Source organism: Phoca vitulina, unplaced genomic scaffold (genome assembly GCF_004348235.1).
Source record: "Phoca vitulina isolate PV1807 unplaced genomic scaffold, GSC_HSeal_1.0 scaffold29, whole genome shotgun sequence".
Taxonomy (NCBI): Eukaryota; Metazoa; Chordata; class Mammalia; order Carnivora; family Phocidae; genus Phoca; species Phoca vitulina.
The window spans coordinates 4,079,375-4,096,531 of record NW_022589732.1 but is presented as its reverse complement, the minus strand read 5'-3'; the positions used below and the strand labels follow the sequence as shown (position 1 = coordinate 4,096,531).

General features: G+C 37.4%; 1 protein-coding gene across 1 annotated transcript in view; it reads left to right on the top strand.

Moving 5' to 3' along the window:
* The first annotated feature begins 14,286 nt into the window (after window positions 1–14,286).
* Window positions 14,287–17,157, top strand: part of RTKN2 (rhotekin 2) — a 73,222-nt gene continuing 70,351 nt past the window's right edge. Inside the window, exon 1 of the mRNA XM_032423771.1 lies at window positions 14,287–14,447. Coding sequence (XP_032279662.1) covers window positions 14,388–14,447 — 60 coding nt within the window. The 5' untranslated portion in view covers window positions 14,287–14,387. The remainder of the gene's footprint in view (window positions 14,448–17,157) is intronic.

The window sequence follows — 17,157 nt, the reverse complement described above, 5'->3', positions numbered from 1 at the left end:
ATAAAGCACTAAGTATCATCACTGTGGAACAAAAATACCAAGTAAATATTAGCTGCTCCTGCTGTTATTACTATATGTAAAGTCTCTAATTCATATTTTATATCATGGGGCTACTGAAAAGATTCAGTGAGTATCTAAGCAAACAGACTTCAATTCCATTTTCAAATGGGGAGAATATTTAGAAGGCACAGAAAACAGAAAAAATGGAAGGCTTACCTAAGCACATCATTTAGTGAGTATACTAAGGTCCATAGAAATAATTTAAGAGTAGTGTAAGCTATGAAATCAAAGCCTTTAGGAAAATATATACTACTTTTCAGTAATGCGGGTAAGAAAGGAATTGACCCCAATTAAATTAAATGATAAACTTAACATTCAGAATAATTGGTTAGTAGAATTTTCAAGAATTGTGTTTTCAGGATAATGATTTTGCTTATCTTTATTCTGCAGTTACTTTCACATTTTTTCCATTTTAATATTCATCTGTAACTTAACAATTGCTAAATGAAGTGGTAAATTCTATAAATACATAAAGGGAATGACATTTCTCAAATATAGTAACCATAGAAGAACCTAACCCTTTGTCAGACACCCAGCATCTCCTTAACATGACTACGATTCACAGATTTAATTCTTACTCAACATTTCGATCCTTATTCTTTACTATAGCTTGCAGGTAATGTTTCTTGCTAATATTATATCTTTTGCTAAAAGATAAATCAAAGAATTTGATTCTTAATCTCTTGGGTTCTAGTTTAAATTATTAAGAGATTTGTGTAGTAAACACAGAGTCACAAAAATCCAAACCAGGTTCAAATTAATTAAAAAATGAAAGATGTTAATGTACCCTTTTACACTTTTAGCTAAACATCTTGAAAATAATTTTCCCCTAATCAATAGTGTAATAATGAGAGGAATGTTTATACTATGAAGTCAAATATAATTAATTGTAGAATAAATCAATTTTTACAAAATGTATTAGAAGTAGAACTAATAAAATTACTGCAGTATTATCACATTAGTATACAATAATTAAAGAGAAAATGAGCACATCAAATTTAAAGGATAAAAACATGATTTATAATATCCATAAGGATTAACAACTTACAAGAGAATCACTTATTTCTTTAAACAGTTTTGGTTTAGGGGCGCCTGGGTGGCTCAGTTGGTTAAGCCACTGCCTTCGGCTCAGGTCATGATCCTGGAGTCCCGGGATCGAGTCCTGCATCGGGCTCCCTGCTCAGCAGGGAGTCTGCTTCTCCCTCTGACCCTCCCCCTTCTCATGCTCTCTCTCTCTATCTCATTCTCTCTCTCAAATAAATAAACAAAATCTTTAAAAAAAAAATAAAAAAATAAAGTTTTGGTTTATTAAAAAATAGAAGTGTGAAATGACTAAGACTTATTGCTAACTGACCTATTTCAGAAAAAAGCAAGTTGATTATTAGGAAAGCAATTGAGAGCCAAGAGAAATAATCTATCCTAATTGATCATTAATTAATTTTGACTGGTTATTCTTGCTAGACATTTGTATGAAATTATTAATATTGAAAGTACTTCAATAATTTAGCCAAGTATTTGACATAAGTTATTTTAATGATACATGAAAGACATCTTGTTAACATTCTGGAATGAATAACTTTATTCATACCATCATAAATATGATGATCATAATAACAGATTCAAATATGTAGTCTCATTTTTTAAATTAATTACTATGGCATCAGACTGACATTTTACCTAGTGTTGTATAACCTTTTGATATTAATCTTGTTAATTTGAGGTTTGAAATGTAGCCACAGAAATAAATAATGATGAGCCTGAGAAATTATTTAATGTTACAAAGTATATGAGAGCATTGAAGCTGAGGGTGGAGGTGGCAAGGCTTTTTGTTGTACTTTTCATCTGAAAAATTAGAGACTTAATACTCAACAGATGCAATCCTATGTTTGGTTAAACCTCCAACTTTTCTCCAATTAAAACTGCAAAGAAATTCAACAGCATTGAGGCTGACTCTTGGCTTTAGACAGAGAAATGTGACGATCGTTCAAGAGCTCTATCTTAAAAGCTAGATTTTGCTTTTTATAGGAAGAGAAAAATTGCTGCTACTACAAGGAAGAAATAAAATTACTTTCTCAGCGGACAGATGACTATATTTATTCTGTGGCCAGTAAGCTGTAGCATAGTGCAATCAAGGGATCATTTTATTTAAAAGGCATTGCAACTGTCACGACCACTGAGCTCCTGGTTGATTAATGTCTTGTCTTATCTAAACTATGACAATTGGATCTGGGAGGCAGGAAAACAAGAAGCACGGCAGGATCTTCAGGGCTGGCATCTCTTCTTTCTCACACTCTTGTTTCCCCATTGAACTAACTGTCTACACGTCCAACAGCGTTTATAACTTTTAGGCTCACAGCTGGAAAGACAAACTGGAGCAAGAGCCTTTCACAACTGTCCTAGCAAGATGAGCATACGGAGATGGCCCTTGGGGAGATCACATACTGCTACCTGGGTGAAACCCTGGCCAATACTGTAAGCAGTCATTTTAAAATGATGGAAAAAATACTGTGGTAGCTCATCATTAACAACCAATTTGGGTCCTTAAGTAAGTGTTGCCATGGAAAAGGCCACATCAGAAAACCACTTTGTGAAAATCTTTTTTATCATATATTGGAATTGTACCTCATGCCATATAATATATATCAATGTTTATACAAATACATAATAAACACTGGCGATGTATCATATTATGAAAGATCTTACAGAAGAGATTACCAATATGCCCCAGTAGTATATTAAAGGTACTTAATATGTAGTAAATTCTTTTGTTATTTTTATAATGCTTTATAATGATTACATTGTTTCTACCTTCTTCTATAAAACTGTAGAATAGAACTGGATAGGTACTCTCTAAGACTTGCTCTAATTTCTAAAATTTTATGATGGAATCTTCTTGGCTCTGAAAGTCCTGTAATACATTTTGCCAATAGTCATAAAAATTCTGACCTGATGAAGCCATAAAGAGTTGACATCAACCCAGATCCTTTTTAGCTCCCATTGTTACACTAGATTTTACTCTGTACCTTAGAAAAACACAGCATAGCATCTGCCTTGTACACATGGTGATGATTACTAAACCATTCTCATATTCAAAATATATATAGTAAAATCTTCCATTATTTAACAAATCTAACCTGTCATTCATTAATGACAATGTCTGAGACAATCAAAATTTTTTCAGGGGAAAATATTTTGTTTGAGTAATAAAAGGTGGTTAAACGCTTAATCAAGAATTTGTTTCCTCTAATAACGAATTAAGATATAGAAAAAAAACAATAAGATACACAAAGGACTTTTAAATATTTTTCCTCATTTCTACTGATGTTTTCAACTTATAAAATTCATTTTTGTTAACACTGAATTATGTTAAAAAATAATTTATGATAATCCAGATTTCCATAGCCATTCTTTTTATTTTATTAATTTTATGAATTGGAAACACAGCTAATAGAGGCCAATTTAGCTTCAGTAAATAAGTAATGTCCCAAAGTGGAAACTAATTGCACCTTAGATAATAAAATACATATAATTTTGTATGTAATTTCTACAATTAGCCTGAACGTAAGAAACTATTAAGCAGAGAAGCAAAGTAGAATTCGATTAAATAAAAACTATACAGAAAAACAAGATATTAGGGGCGCCTGGGTGTCTCAGTCAGTTAAGTGTCTGCCTTTGGCTCAGGTCATGAACCTAGGGTCCTGGGATTGAGTCCCGAGTTGGTCTCCCTGCTCAGCAGGGAGCCTGCTTCTCCTTCTCCCTCTGCCCCTCCCCACTGCTTGTGTGTTCTCTCTCTGCTCTCTCTCTCAAATAAATAAATAAAATCTTAAAAAAAAAAACAAACAACAAGATATTGGGCATTGGGAAGAAAATTCTGTTTTTTTTTTTTCTATTTATATGAGTATCTTTTTCTGGGTACAACATTTTAAAGGAATATTTTGGTTAGACACTTTTCAAGTATGAATCCGGTGTATGATTGTACATAGAATTCTTCAAAGTATTTAGTGTTACACATTAAGGAAGACACATTAAACCTGCAGGTAAAATCTCATATTTTATTTATACCATGCTAAGGAGAAAGAGTAACATTGTTATAAAAACATGCACCAAACAAAGGAATGAAACTCCAAATGGTGAAGATATTGTTAGGACATAAAAAAATAAAGATGTATATCGGATGACTATATTCTCAAGCCTACACAAATGTCCTTTCAAGAAGTCAGAGACACATTTTTGAGTCACAGTGACAAGTTTCTTACTGATACTGTATACTATCTTACACTATTTATTTCAACTGAAGAATTTAGTGCATGCTTGATAAATGAATGATTTCTGTAAGTAATAAAGAAATGGTTTGAAGAAATTAAATTATATTCATGGTAGAATTAACAAATGGAAAGAATTAGAGCAGTTGCCATCAAAAAGTAAGCTTTCATTTAGCATTAGCTATTATTTAACACTTAATTTGAGCATAACAAATCAGTAAAGCTTATACAGCTCAAAACGAATCCTAAATCTTTTAGATTTCCCATTGCAAAACTAGAAAGGACAGAGATAAGTAATCCATTCCAGGTGTATTATATATGAGAAGGAGCTCAGATTTTCGTGTATAATTATTCATCACACATCATCATCATTATTGTGACAGCACCAGTCAACACAGCACTTTACAGAATTAACATGGAGCCCGCCCTACCTGCCTGGCCATCATAAGACAGCAAATGGCAAGCCAAAAATAACAATCCTGTAAGATCCGGAATTCCTTGTCATGGACAACTTCAGTGTTCATGGTCTTTGTTAACCAGTGCAGAGCTGCTAAACAGGCTCACACACCCTGGAAAGTGGTCACAGGATGTTTTCCTGCCTTTAGTTTTCAGAAAATAATAGGAAGGGCATTTTTATAAGACTTTATGATTTATTATTTCTAATGTGGTTCTTTCAATGGAAGATAAGGGTCAACTCACGAGAACTCACAATTTTGTAGTGAAGAAATGGCTGAAGAAGTTTGAAAACAAAGCAGTTTAATAAGCTTGGTTCTGGAATTCATGGTAAGCAAGCCAACTCAATGCTCACTTTGATAGCACATTAACAAAAAATACAATTTTTAAGGCCAAGATAAACTTCTTTTTCTTCCAAAATTACCTTTGGTTTTATTTTTCTTAGGTATAACTCTTTAACTTACAATAAAATTTCAAAAGCATTAAAGACTCTTTAAAGAAGTTTATGTTTACAAAAGAAAGTGTGTGTAGTTATTTAGATATTTTAGACAGACATGTCACTACTTCATGCTGAAATCATCAAGTCATTCATTGCACCATTATCTGATTTAAGTCTCGAGTTTTCATAACTTCCTTAATGTTTTCTTCTTGGAATTGACATTAGATAGATGGGAATAAACCAATTCAATGTTGTTAATGACAATACTGGAATATATTTGCACCTCCTTTACATTTTTCAGACACCTTCACAAATGCTGGATACCACAACCAAGCCACTGCAGTAGCCTGGGGAAGAATTACTAGTCCTACTTGACAGGTGAAGGAACTTGGGTTTAGAGGCCCTAACCCTAAGTGACTTGGCATGTGGATACTAGGTGGCAGGGCTAAGACCATACTTTAAATCCTGTCCCTCAGTTTTGTACTCGCATCACTCAGTATGGCCTATATGATGCTGTAGCAACAGACAATCCCCAGATCCAGAGGTTCAAAACAGCGAAGATGGATTTCTTGCACTTAATACATGTTCATCACAAGATATCTGGGGCTCCCTTTAGTTCTCTCCCTCTGCAACCCAGGATATTGTACCATCCACTATCTGGAAAGTTGCCTGTCACTGGGACAGAGGGAGAGAAAATTGTAGCAAATCACACACTTGCTCTTAAAGTTGCTGCACAGATACTTCTATTCATGGTTCATCAGTCAAAGCATACCTCACAGTCATGTCTAACTGCAAATGGGCAAGCCTATGAGGAAGTGAACCAAACCAGAAATATTTTGTGAATGTCACTGATTACAATAGTCCTTCAAGGCACCAAATATTTGATTCATTCTCCTTCCCATAGGCAATATATACTCATCCCTCCCTGAAGGAGAAAACCCAAAAGTGCCATTTAGTGAGGACCACAAGCACAAAGAGCAGGATCTATGGATGAGACTACAGTGTAGTCTCTACGTCAGGGAGAAATCTGCTTCATGTCTGGGTGTGGCTCCTCTTGAACCAAAACACTTATGAACTAAAAAGGCAAGTAATCTGCTTGCCAAACATCCAGTATACTCTGGTGAAACATGTTCAGGGTAACTTCAGTAACGATTCCTATTAAGAAAAGAGAAGAATGGGAGACACAGCACTTTTGTCTATAGCAGGTGTGAAATCCCAAGGGGCAGATATTTTAAGGATCCTCTAACCCAAAGGAAGAGAAAAGTTTTTTTTTTTGTTTTGTTTTTCTGTTTTTTTTTAGACCTACAAGGGGCTCTCCAATGCATTTATTCTCTATGGATCTTTGTTCTATCCTCTGAAAAATTCCATCTTTGTCCAAAGATGAACAGTGTTGACCTTACTGGGATACTGAACATTTTCAGGTGGATGGAAAAAAACAAAGACAACGTGGCAAGTTTCCCTTAAAACCAAAAGTGTGCAGTGTAAGACTGCACTGAAGAATATTATATACTTCTTATATTTTTGGTGTTAAAAATACCCTTTCCTAGGGGCTTCTATATCAGCAGTGGGGTGGACTTCATGAACAGTGGTTCCTCTCATTATTGAACAAGTTTGCGTGAAATATAAATTTTGCATAAAGTCTAACTTTTGTAGCATTGCTGAAATCTCAGGAAAGAAGAAATAACTTTTAAGGGACTAAAAATCGAGTAACAACCCCAAAGCCCCCCAAACAAACAAAGCAACCAGGAGTCGAAACCTGAGCTGCGAGCTATACCTGCACAAATGCTGTGGCCACACGCAAATGGTCTTGCTCTGCCAGTGGCATGTAGAAGGACCTGCACCTGAGATTCTGACATTAAACCTAGGGATCTGGGCTGGGTGGTCTTACATGTCTAGAGCCTTATGGCTCCCAGCAGAATGTGCAAATCCTCTCTGCAAGAAAGTTGAGATTAGCTACACATGAACATCCAATTAAAGGCTACAAAACACAAGGAAACAAGTCACCATGAGTAAATGTCAGTGGAAACATCAAATTAATGTCCTCAAAAACTACAAATATTAGAATGACTAGATACAGAATGTAAAGTATGAAAAAGATTGAAAGAAATTAAAAATAGAATCCCACGAATGCACAGGCAACAACAGACTACCCAAAAGGACAAGGAAGATCAAAAAAGTAAAATGGAACTCTTATAAATGAAAAACATAATTGTTGAAATAAAGAAACTCAGTAGTTGAATTTAAGAGAAAATTAGACACAGACAAAGAAATAGCAAGATGGAAAAATACTCAGAATTCAGCCACAAAAAGCAAGAAAATGGAGAATATAAAATAAAGTTTAGGAGATAAAGAAATAGAATAAGATTTAACCTATGTCTAATTGTAGTCCTTAAATGATAGAACAGAGAGAAGAAAGGAGAGGCAATTTTTAGAGTTAATGCTTAAAAATGAAGGGCATAAATCCCAAGCAACAAGATACATAACGTAGTGAGATAAAGAAATGGTTAAACATTAGAAACATTTCCTTTAAAAATCAGGAAGAAGACAAGCATGCCCACTTTCCCAGCTTCGATTTAACACTGTATTAGCTGCCTGTCCTTGCCACAGCGGTAAGTCGGGAAAGAAGAATAACAAGAATTAGAAAAGAAAGAAAGAAAACTGTTCTAATTCACACTTCGCTGTCTACATAGAAAAACACCCCCTGCCCTCGGCAAACCTACCATTTATTAGAAATAATAAGAGAATTTAAGTTATCAAGGATAAATTGGTATTTGGATATAACACCAACAAACGGAAATCAGGCTTATTTTTATACACTAGTCACAAACAGAAGACATATTTTTAAAGCCATTATTTACCGCAACAAGAAGAGATATAAGGAATCCAAAAATATATGGAACAAAAGATATGCAAAGCCTATGTGGAAAAAAGTACAAAATTTTTATTGAAAGACATTAAGGAAGATCTAAATTTGCAACATATGTGATATTCATGGAGAGGAATGCTCAGTACCCTAAACATGTAAGTTTCTTCTAAAGTCAATACAATTCCGATAAAAATTTCAACAAGCTTCTTTGTTGTTGCTTCAGAACTTGAGAAGCGGATTCAGAATTTTCCATGAGAGAGCAAAGGCCCCGCCAAGACAGAGAAAGGAGAAAACAATGGTGAATAGCTATAGACAGAACATCTCCAGAACAAGAGCAGGAAGAGAAGAATTTGTCCTTAGACTAACTGACGGTATTAATGCACCTGAAGAAAAAAAATTCCTGAAGGAGCTGTGTCTGTCTGGGAAACCAGAAGTGGTTAGGAGGGACAGTGAGGGGTGGTGGGAAGTAGGAGAGGAATCAGAGAAAAATTGGGGGAAGTGAGTCTGCAAGCATGCCTTTCTGTCAGACAGACACATCCAAGTTTTGCAGTGCAATGTTATTAGAGATCTAAATCAGCAGTTTTCCAAAATATTAGTGCAAAACTCCGAAAAGAATTTTTAAAAATTCTGTATTTTTCAAGGTGGCATCTATTATGTTTTAGCATATATTTAAATAGTTACAAAGGATGTAATAGCTGGTGTATTGAAAATAATTACAATGTACAATTTAAATCATTATATTTACTAAGTGTATCTAATGGAATCCCAAATGTTAAAGATTTGATACTCAGCCACCATCTTCCATTTAGAAAAGACATGAGCCACTTTATCTCTAAATCAGAAATTTTACATTGTTCCTATTTTACTTGAACTTCTATTTTTATTCCACTTTCCCACAGACTTTTCTACTTACATAAAATATTTTTATGCTTGAGGTCTTCATTGCTCATCCTATCATGCTTCTCTCCAGCAAGCATATAAGCGTAAATTGGAATTTTATACATTTTTACATTTCATGTGACTATAAGATTTAACGGTCAAGAGTTTTCTTTTAGATTGCATTGTTAAAATTGTTAGTAGTATACAATTGATAACAAAATAAGCATATGACGAATTATAACAGATCAATATTAAAGATTGAGAGTAAAATTTTCCTGGAAATGAATCTCATAATCAGATAGATGAGCCCTTTTTTCCTCCAATTGGTTTATGTATCCATGAACAAATATTAATGCTAGAATGAGACCGTTCTCAACATCAAGTCTACTTCTGCTATGTAAGCAACTGAGCCCCTGGTTCATTGATTGTAGCAACATCAACACCAATGAATTTAATTGTCCCTTTGGCCCCCAGATGGTTTTTATACCGAGGGGCAATGCTGTAGTGCGGATGGTTAACACAAGTGGGAGAAGGTGACTGTGAAAGGGCATCAATGTGAGGCCCAGACAACAGGCACCTTAGGTAATCAGCTTTAGGATGGGGAATGTAAATTGAAGATCTTAACAATAATTCCTTTAACACTGTCCAAGCCTATAAAACTTTGGAAAGATTTGTGTGCCACTGTTTGAGGACCACAGATTCAAGTCATGTAACTAATTCCTCTGGTTGATTTTCTTGCTCAGTAAGGAGCCCTTTGATTTTAATGTCATTTGAATGTCTCTAGACCTATGTGTAATATAAAGGTCACATTAACAGTAACTACTCAAATTGCACTTCACTTCATCCCCACCTGCTGACAAACCTCTCATCCTTTGCAAAATCTACCTACCTCCTGCCATCCAAGCGCCCAAGCAATGGCTCTGAAGTGTTCAGATAAACCCACATGGCCAGTTTTCATCTCTCGCTGGGCATAGGCACCAGCGCATTACAGCTGTGCTTTCACACTTTCACATACTGAAATGTACTGGAAACGAATCAAACGTAAGTCAAATTTTGGAAGCCAAAAAATGTATTGTTATTTTGCCAAGTAAGAATCTTTTAAAAGACCGAACGTTATCACCATTGTTTAACTTGTACAAGAACATTTCAAATACCTTAGAATGATTTCTATTATGACATGTTGGAGGTATGCAAAAGAATATATGCAATATATATGTAAGTTACTAGGTAAACATTAAAATAAATACCTGGGAACCCATTACCCAGCTTAAGAACTAAAACATTACTATTAGCTTTGTGTTTGTATGCTCTGTCTCCCTCCCATCCCCCTGCCTTTCTCCCAGAGATAGTCACTATTCTGAGTTTTGTTCTTAGTACTCTCTTCCTTTTAAAATATAAGCTTTTTATTACATGTGTTCCTAAACAAAATATTGTTTAGATATCTTATTCTGCTTTGTAAAAAGTACATAGTCTATGTACTCCTCTGCAACTGATTCTTTTATTCAATATTTCCAAGATTCAGCCATGATGTTACATATATCTATGGTTTACTCATTTTTACTGACATATATCATTGGGTACACCACCACAATTTTTTTTATCCATTGTCTTGAAATGAACGTTTGGATTGTTTTATATTTTTGCTATTACAAACATGTTGCTGGCACACATTTGTAAGAAGTTCCTTAAGGATATATGTACCTCAGAGTGGAATGGCTTGGTATATACATTTTTAACTTTACAAGATAGTTTTGAATTTTTTCCAAAGAAATTGCACAAATTTACATCTCCTCTGTCAGTGTATAATATCCTTTTGACCTGTAAATTCCCCAGTCCTTAGTATTATCAAACTTCTTAATATTTACCAATCTAGTAACTATAAAATATTACCTTGTTAGGGTCTTAACCTGTAAATTACAAATTTGCAAATTTACAGATTAAAACTGATAATAAAGTTGAGCAACTTTTCACATTTTATTTGCCACTTGGGTTTAATCTCCTACAATATCCCTACCATAACATTTGACTATTTTCCAGTTGGATATTTATTGATTTGTATTTCTTTGTAATATAATCGAGGTATTAATTATTTTTCAGTGGTAGGTGGTATATCTTGAATATACTCAACCCTATTCATATAAGCTTTTCTCATTCAGATCTCAGTGTTCTGTGGGTCCTGTACATCGGCCCATCATAGGTGCTGATGCTTCCTTCCTACAGTAGCAGTGTCTCATGTTTTTGTGGATAACCAGTTTACAAAGCACTCTCACAAATCTTATCTCATTTGAGTCTCCCAACAACTTTTAAAAAAACTAGCTAGGTATTATTATACTTGTTTTATAGATAAGGACACTGAGTGGCTTGCCCAAGGTCATAGAGCTAATAAGTCCTCAGATTCTGTATTCCATATCCTCCTTATGATTATATGATGCTTCTGTGTTTGTAGATTATGGCCTATTCATTTAAGCAAATGCTGCACCTCTGCTTAGCATCTTTACTTGTTTCTTCCTTTTTTTCTTTTTTTTGTATATAATTCAAAATACAGCTCTAGTCTATGAAGTTCATTTTAAATGCATTGCCTATGAGATAACAGATGAATAGAGGAAGCATTGAGAGAATTTTTTAATAGGAGTTTTTTAAGAGAGTCTAGGAGGATATTAGAAACCACAACAGTTATCTGTTCTGGGGCAGATCACATTTTTAAACATAATAGGTCTATTATGTAAGAGAGCTGATTTCCAGTTCAGTATTTTCTTTTCTTTTGACCTTTTAGAGATTTAAAAAGGGGAATGCAGGGATTAAGAGAAGAAAAATTTGCTTTAACATTTATTAGTATTATCTAAATTGGCTGTCCTATGTCAAATACTGATTTTATATTTATTAATTATTAAATATTATCTATTTGTTATATTAGAGATAACAAATACTTATAATTAGTCTTGCATGTTGAACTTATAATGGGAAGTAATATTGGTAGAACAGTAATCCCATCATTCACAATTCATCTGAAGCTTTTATACCTGGGCAATTGGGTAGGCATCCATAGACTGTGGGAGCCCAAGGAGGGTGGGATGTTAGCTCTCAAATGAGAGATGACCAAATGCTATTTTTCAAACAGTTGAGATGGTAAAATGTCATACTTTTTACTTTCTGGGAGTTGTTAAATTCATTCATTCATTCATCCATCCATTCATTCATTCTCAAGCTAACCAAACTACTCATGTGAAATCTTTAAGCTTTTGGTAGTTTCCATCTCTTTTGATGTACATCACATACACCAGAGAAACCTATGTTTGATGAAACTCCCGGAGGGACCTGGGGATAAATAAGGAAACAGCATTCCTGCTCTGAGGTATTTTAATCACCAGGTAATAGTTATATCTTAACCACTTCCTGGACACATCCCTTGATGAATAATAAAAGAGATAGGACTACATTATATCTTCTCCAAAGAGAAAGGTCTTTAATAGCAACTGTCAATTCCACAGGTAAATATGGCTTCTCCTCAAGTATCATAAATAAATGCATCTCCAGTTAGTATTTACTCATCAAATATTCCTACATCCATGTCCAATTTAAAATTGGTTGGCTTGCCTCTCTTTCCATAAAGTGATGGCTTCTATAAGTATTTTGGTTTGAGTCTGAGAGCTGTGTGTGTTATATGAGAAATAATATATGTCTGATGATGAGCTCCCTGTGTGTATTTCCTTTATGAGTCAGGTACTCTACTAGGCTCATGCAGCTCATTTTGAATAGGGGATAATTATACCACAAAGTGGTAAGCAGAAGAGAGGGGTGTGCATTGGGGGAAGGGTACCTAATGACTTTGGAATTCAGATCTGTGTTTGAAGAGAATGAGGTGAACTCATTGTGTTGGTAATTTTGAGCTATACACATTTTATAGTTGTGTGTAAGGATATGGGTCATTGTTAATGACCCATACATTCCTAATGTAAGGGGAGGGTCATTCCTAGCTGGGAAGCTTCTAGTATCATCTTTTCCAGAGGGCCTCAAAGAGGCAAATAACCTATTTGAGAGGATGGGCACTCTTCATTTTTTCAGAAGTAAATCTTCAAACCAACTGCTTAAAAAGAGCCTTGTGGATAATGTGGATAATTTATGGAAGGAAAAGTGCCCAAGGCCTTCTATGAGGTGATGGTGGGAGGGTTATTTGGTTAATTTTGCACTTAGGAGAAAGAAATGTCAAAAGTCAAAGAGGAGTCCTGTTGCCTTTTCAAGGGTAAGTCAGGATAGGCCAGGACAATGGATTATAAGGATCTTACAAGGGCCTGAAATGTTTAGCACTTCAATTTTTATTTTTAATGATTCCATACTTTCCCATTATGATTAATAATAAAACTCTTTAAAGAGTCTTTGTATTGGGGGGAGTGCCTGGGTGGCCCAGGCCATGAAGCGTCTGCCTCCCGCTCAGGTATGGTCCCGAGTCCACAGATCAAGCCCCACAAAGGGCTCCCTGCTCAGTGGGGAATCTACTTTTCTCTCTCCCTCTGCTCCTGCCCCCTGCTCGGCTCTGTCTCTCGCTCTCTCTCTCAAATAAATACATAAAATCTTTTTTTGAAAAAGAGTCTTTGTATTGGTCTTTAGGGACAGCAAAAAATGGGGCTCTGGGAAAATAATACGTCATTCGGCTATCACCTTGGATGCTGGTGGGGAAGGAGTAATGAAATAAGTATTTTGCAAGAAAAGAATAAACTGCTTTCAAGAAAGAAGTCTTTGCAAGAAGAACAGACTACTTGGGTGTGTGTGGTGGGGTCTCTGGAATTATAAAGAAACACTGGGGACAAAAGAAAAGACCTTGGTATCTCACCAGCCGGGGTTATAGGGCCCTGGTCTCCGAGTGACCCTGTGCTGTGTGAGAGCGCTGGGAGCAGTGTCCCTTGGTTCTCTGGGAATGAGGCCATAGGCTCCTAGTGACACCGTGTGTCCCTGAGTCGTCCGTAAGAACGCAGGGACTGCAGCCAGCTCGAGGGCTGTGGAGGGAGAGCCTGCACTGGGATGCAGGCAAAATGCACTCAGCGCCAAGGGCGTGCCTCGAACGCCACCAGCAGAAACCCTGTGCCGGGCCAGGTGCGCTCCGTGGCCGGCGCTCTCCCCACCGCCCGGCCCACTCCCGTCCCAAGCCCGCCCACACCCCAGTCACTGCCTTAAGTCGGCCCTCGGCTCCCCACTTCTCCGCGGGCACGGAGAGCTCGGGTCCCCGCCCGCTTCCAGCTCGGGAGGCCGGGGCGCGGGGCGCTCCCACTGCGCGTGCGCCCTCCGGCTGCAAGCCCCCCCGCGCCCCTCCCCCCGCGGCCGGACTTGGTACGGCCGGGACGGCGGTTGGCGTCCTCCGCGGCTCCAGCGAGCGGCGGGCTTTTCAAATCTTACCTTTGGAGGAGTGGCGGCGGCCCTGGCTGTGGCGCTGGAGATGGAGGGGCAGACCGTGAGGCGTCCCGAGCTCCGCCTGGCGGGCCTTCCCGCCCAGCAGGTGAGTGAGGAAGGGCCCGGCTTCGAGTCCTCAGGCCACCGTTGTGCCTCGTCGTCGAGAAACCCCCACCCCGCGTCTCCTATTCAGCCGTGGCCAGAAACAAAGGGAAGGACTAGGAGGCCGCACTTTTGAGGCTCCAAGGGAGCTAGGGAATCTCCTCATCCCCCACGGCCCCCGATTTCTTATGGAGGAGGCAGACCCGAATCGGGAAGCGATGCCAGAGTTCCGCCGAGCGTTTCCGGGCGCACCTGCCCGCTGCTTCCCGCCACCCTCCAGGGTTTGGACCCCCCAGTGTAGGCGATGCCAGGGGAAGGGAGGCCCCGGGATTTCCGAGACGTCCACTCGAGGCCAGGAGAGGACAGTTTGCTTATTACTCGATTTGACGGAAACACAAGTACTGGAGCGCTGTCTATGCACGACAGAAACTTGAGGGGACAGGGTGGAGGAGCAAACTGCAACCTTGGAACTTTAGAAAAAGTTGGTTTGATAGTGGATTCTTTTTGAATTGGATAAGAAAGAAGCTTGATAGTTTGCTATTTCGCCATGTAAAATGTGTGTTAGAAACCTTTTTTACTTAATAGAGACCAACATTTTTTCGTAGGGAAATCAGTTATTAAAATGTTATATTTTCCCCTTAACCATAATTTTAAAGTCTTAAAACTGATGTCTTTAAGCTGGATCTTCACTTCTGTTTTAATCTCCACCTTCTTTTACCTACTTCTGAGATAGATTAAACCATATGAAAATACCAGTTTTGTAGGTCAAAATTGGTAGACTAGTGGCAATTTTATATGGTCCAACCTATTATCTTTGCTTAGAAACCTGGCAAAGCCTTTCCTTAGAAACTTACTCTTTGTTAGAAGTCTCAGTAGATGCAACATTGTTAGTAAATCTTCAATAACACTGAGAAAAAGTAAGATATTAAGAATCATTATGCAGAAAAGTCCAACTCCTTTATTAGTAATGCTGTTTTATGCCAGTATTTTCAAAAATTTCAAACATTTTAATGTAAAATACTTCTTTTTCTGTCCTATCCGTTATGTACTTTGGCTGTCCCAATCGTTCTGTTTTTTTTTTTTTTTTTTTTTTTTAAGATTTTATTTATTTGACAGAGAGAGAAAGAGAGAGCGAGAGAGGGAACACAAGCAGGGGGAATGGGAGAGCGAGAAGCAGATTTTCTGCTGAAAAAGGGAGCCTGATATGGGGCTCCAATTCCAGGAGCCAAAGGCAGATGCTTAAGGACTCAGCCACCCAGGCGCCCTGGCTGTCCCGATTGTTAACAAAATCTTGATTTCTAGTGAATTGGCAATCTGTTGAGGTTCTTGTGTGTATTACATAGGTGTTTGTATAGTCGTTCAAGTATATTTATTTTGTTGTGTTCAGCAATAATATTTAGGAATTATACAAAAGAGAGAAGAGGGTAAGGTCATGAAAGAAGTTTAGCTATATGGAATGAAAATAAATGTTTAAAAATACACAAGGCTGAATTATTTTCATGTGAAAAGGTACAGTATTTAGTGATTTCTTAGGCAGCAAGAAAAGCAAATAATCAAGTTGTGGAATTCCTTCTGTTCGGATCTTGGATAAAAACTGCAAAATAGTAATAGGTTTTAACCTATTACTGAGGGTCAGTAAGAGAATTTTATACATGACTAACTGAATTTTTATTTGCTGTTTTTCCTTTGATATTAATGAACCTGGCATCTAATAAGGATAGGACCAAAAATTATTGGGTGGTCGTAACACTATGAAACACCTCTGCTCAAACCTTGGAGTCATCTATGAGTACACACAGCATAGAGTATTGGCTTTAGAGTCAGATTAAGGTCAAATCCAACTCTGCTTGTTGTACAACCTTGAATAAGTTGTCTGTCTTTTCTAAGTCCTTGGTTTCCACAGTTGTAAAATGGGTAAGATGGTTATTCCAGAAAGTTGCTGGGAGTTGAGAACTTCTTTAAAATACTTAGCATAGTACCCAACACTCAGAATGTGCTTGAGAGAAAACTCTTTTTCTTACCATCTTCTGTCCCATTCATCTGAGATGTTGGGGCACCTACCTTTTCTTACAAATACTGAAGCTTTTGAAATCTTAATAAAAATGAAATTCAAGAAGTAATGCTATTGATGCCAGCAGGCCGGGTCAGAAGACCCAGTTGTTGTGTGTTTGGGGGGGTGTCTCGCAAGACCAGCCCAGAGGGTCCTTAGCTTCCTGCAGGATGGAAATCTCACATGAGCCCACGGAGGTGAAAAAGTTCATTGAAGATATAGAGAGAGCAGATACAGACAAATGCCCAGGAAACTCAGAAAGACAAGGAGCATGAGTCTTGTCTTAGTTTGGGGTCTGGGGGTTTTTATTGAGGATGATGGTCTGGTGTATGTGTCCTCTCAGGCATCCAGGAACCGGTTAGAACAAAGAGGAGGACCCAAGTGTTATTGCTTGGAGCCGGGGTTGGGGGGTGGGGGGTGTCTTCGTGTCTAGATGTCTAGCGCTGGTGGTCTGGAATACACATATGGTAGATCCCTCCAGTCATTCTCATCTGGGTCTTCCTTAGATGTTATCTGTTCTAGAGAAATCATGAACTCCTTGTCCCTTACAAGGAGGAAATACTCTATTTGCATTACAAGGCATATGTAAAGTGGGGTGTGGGTGCAAGTCCTAGCAAGAATAGAAGCAGGAAAAGGAGCAAAAAGGAGATTTTTTATGGAGTTC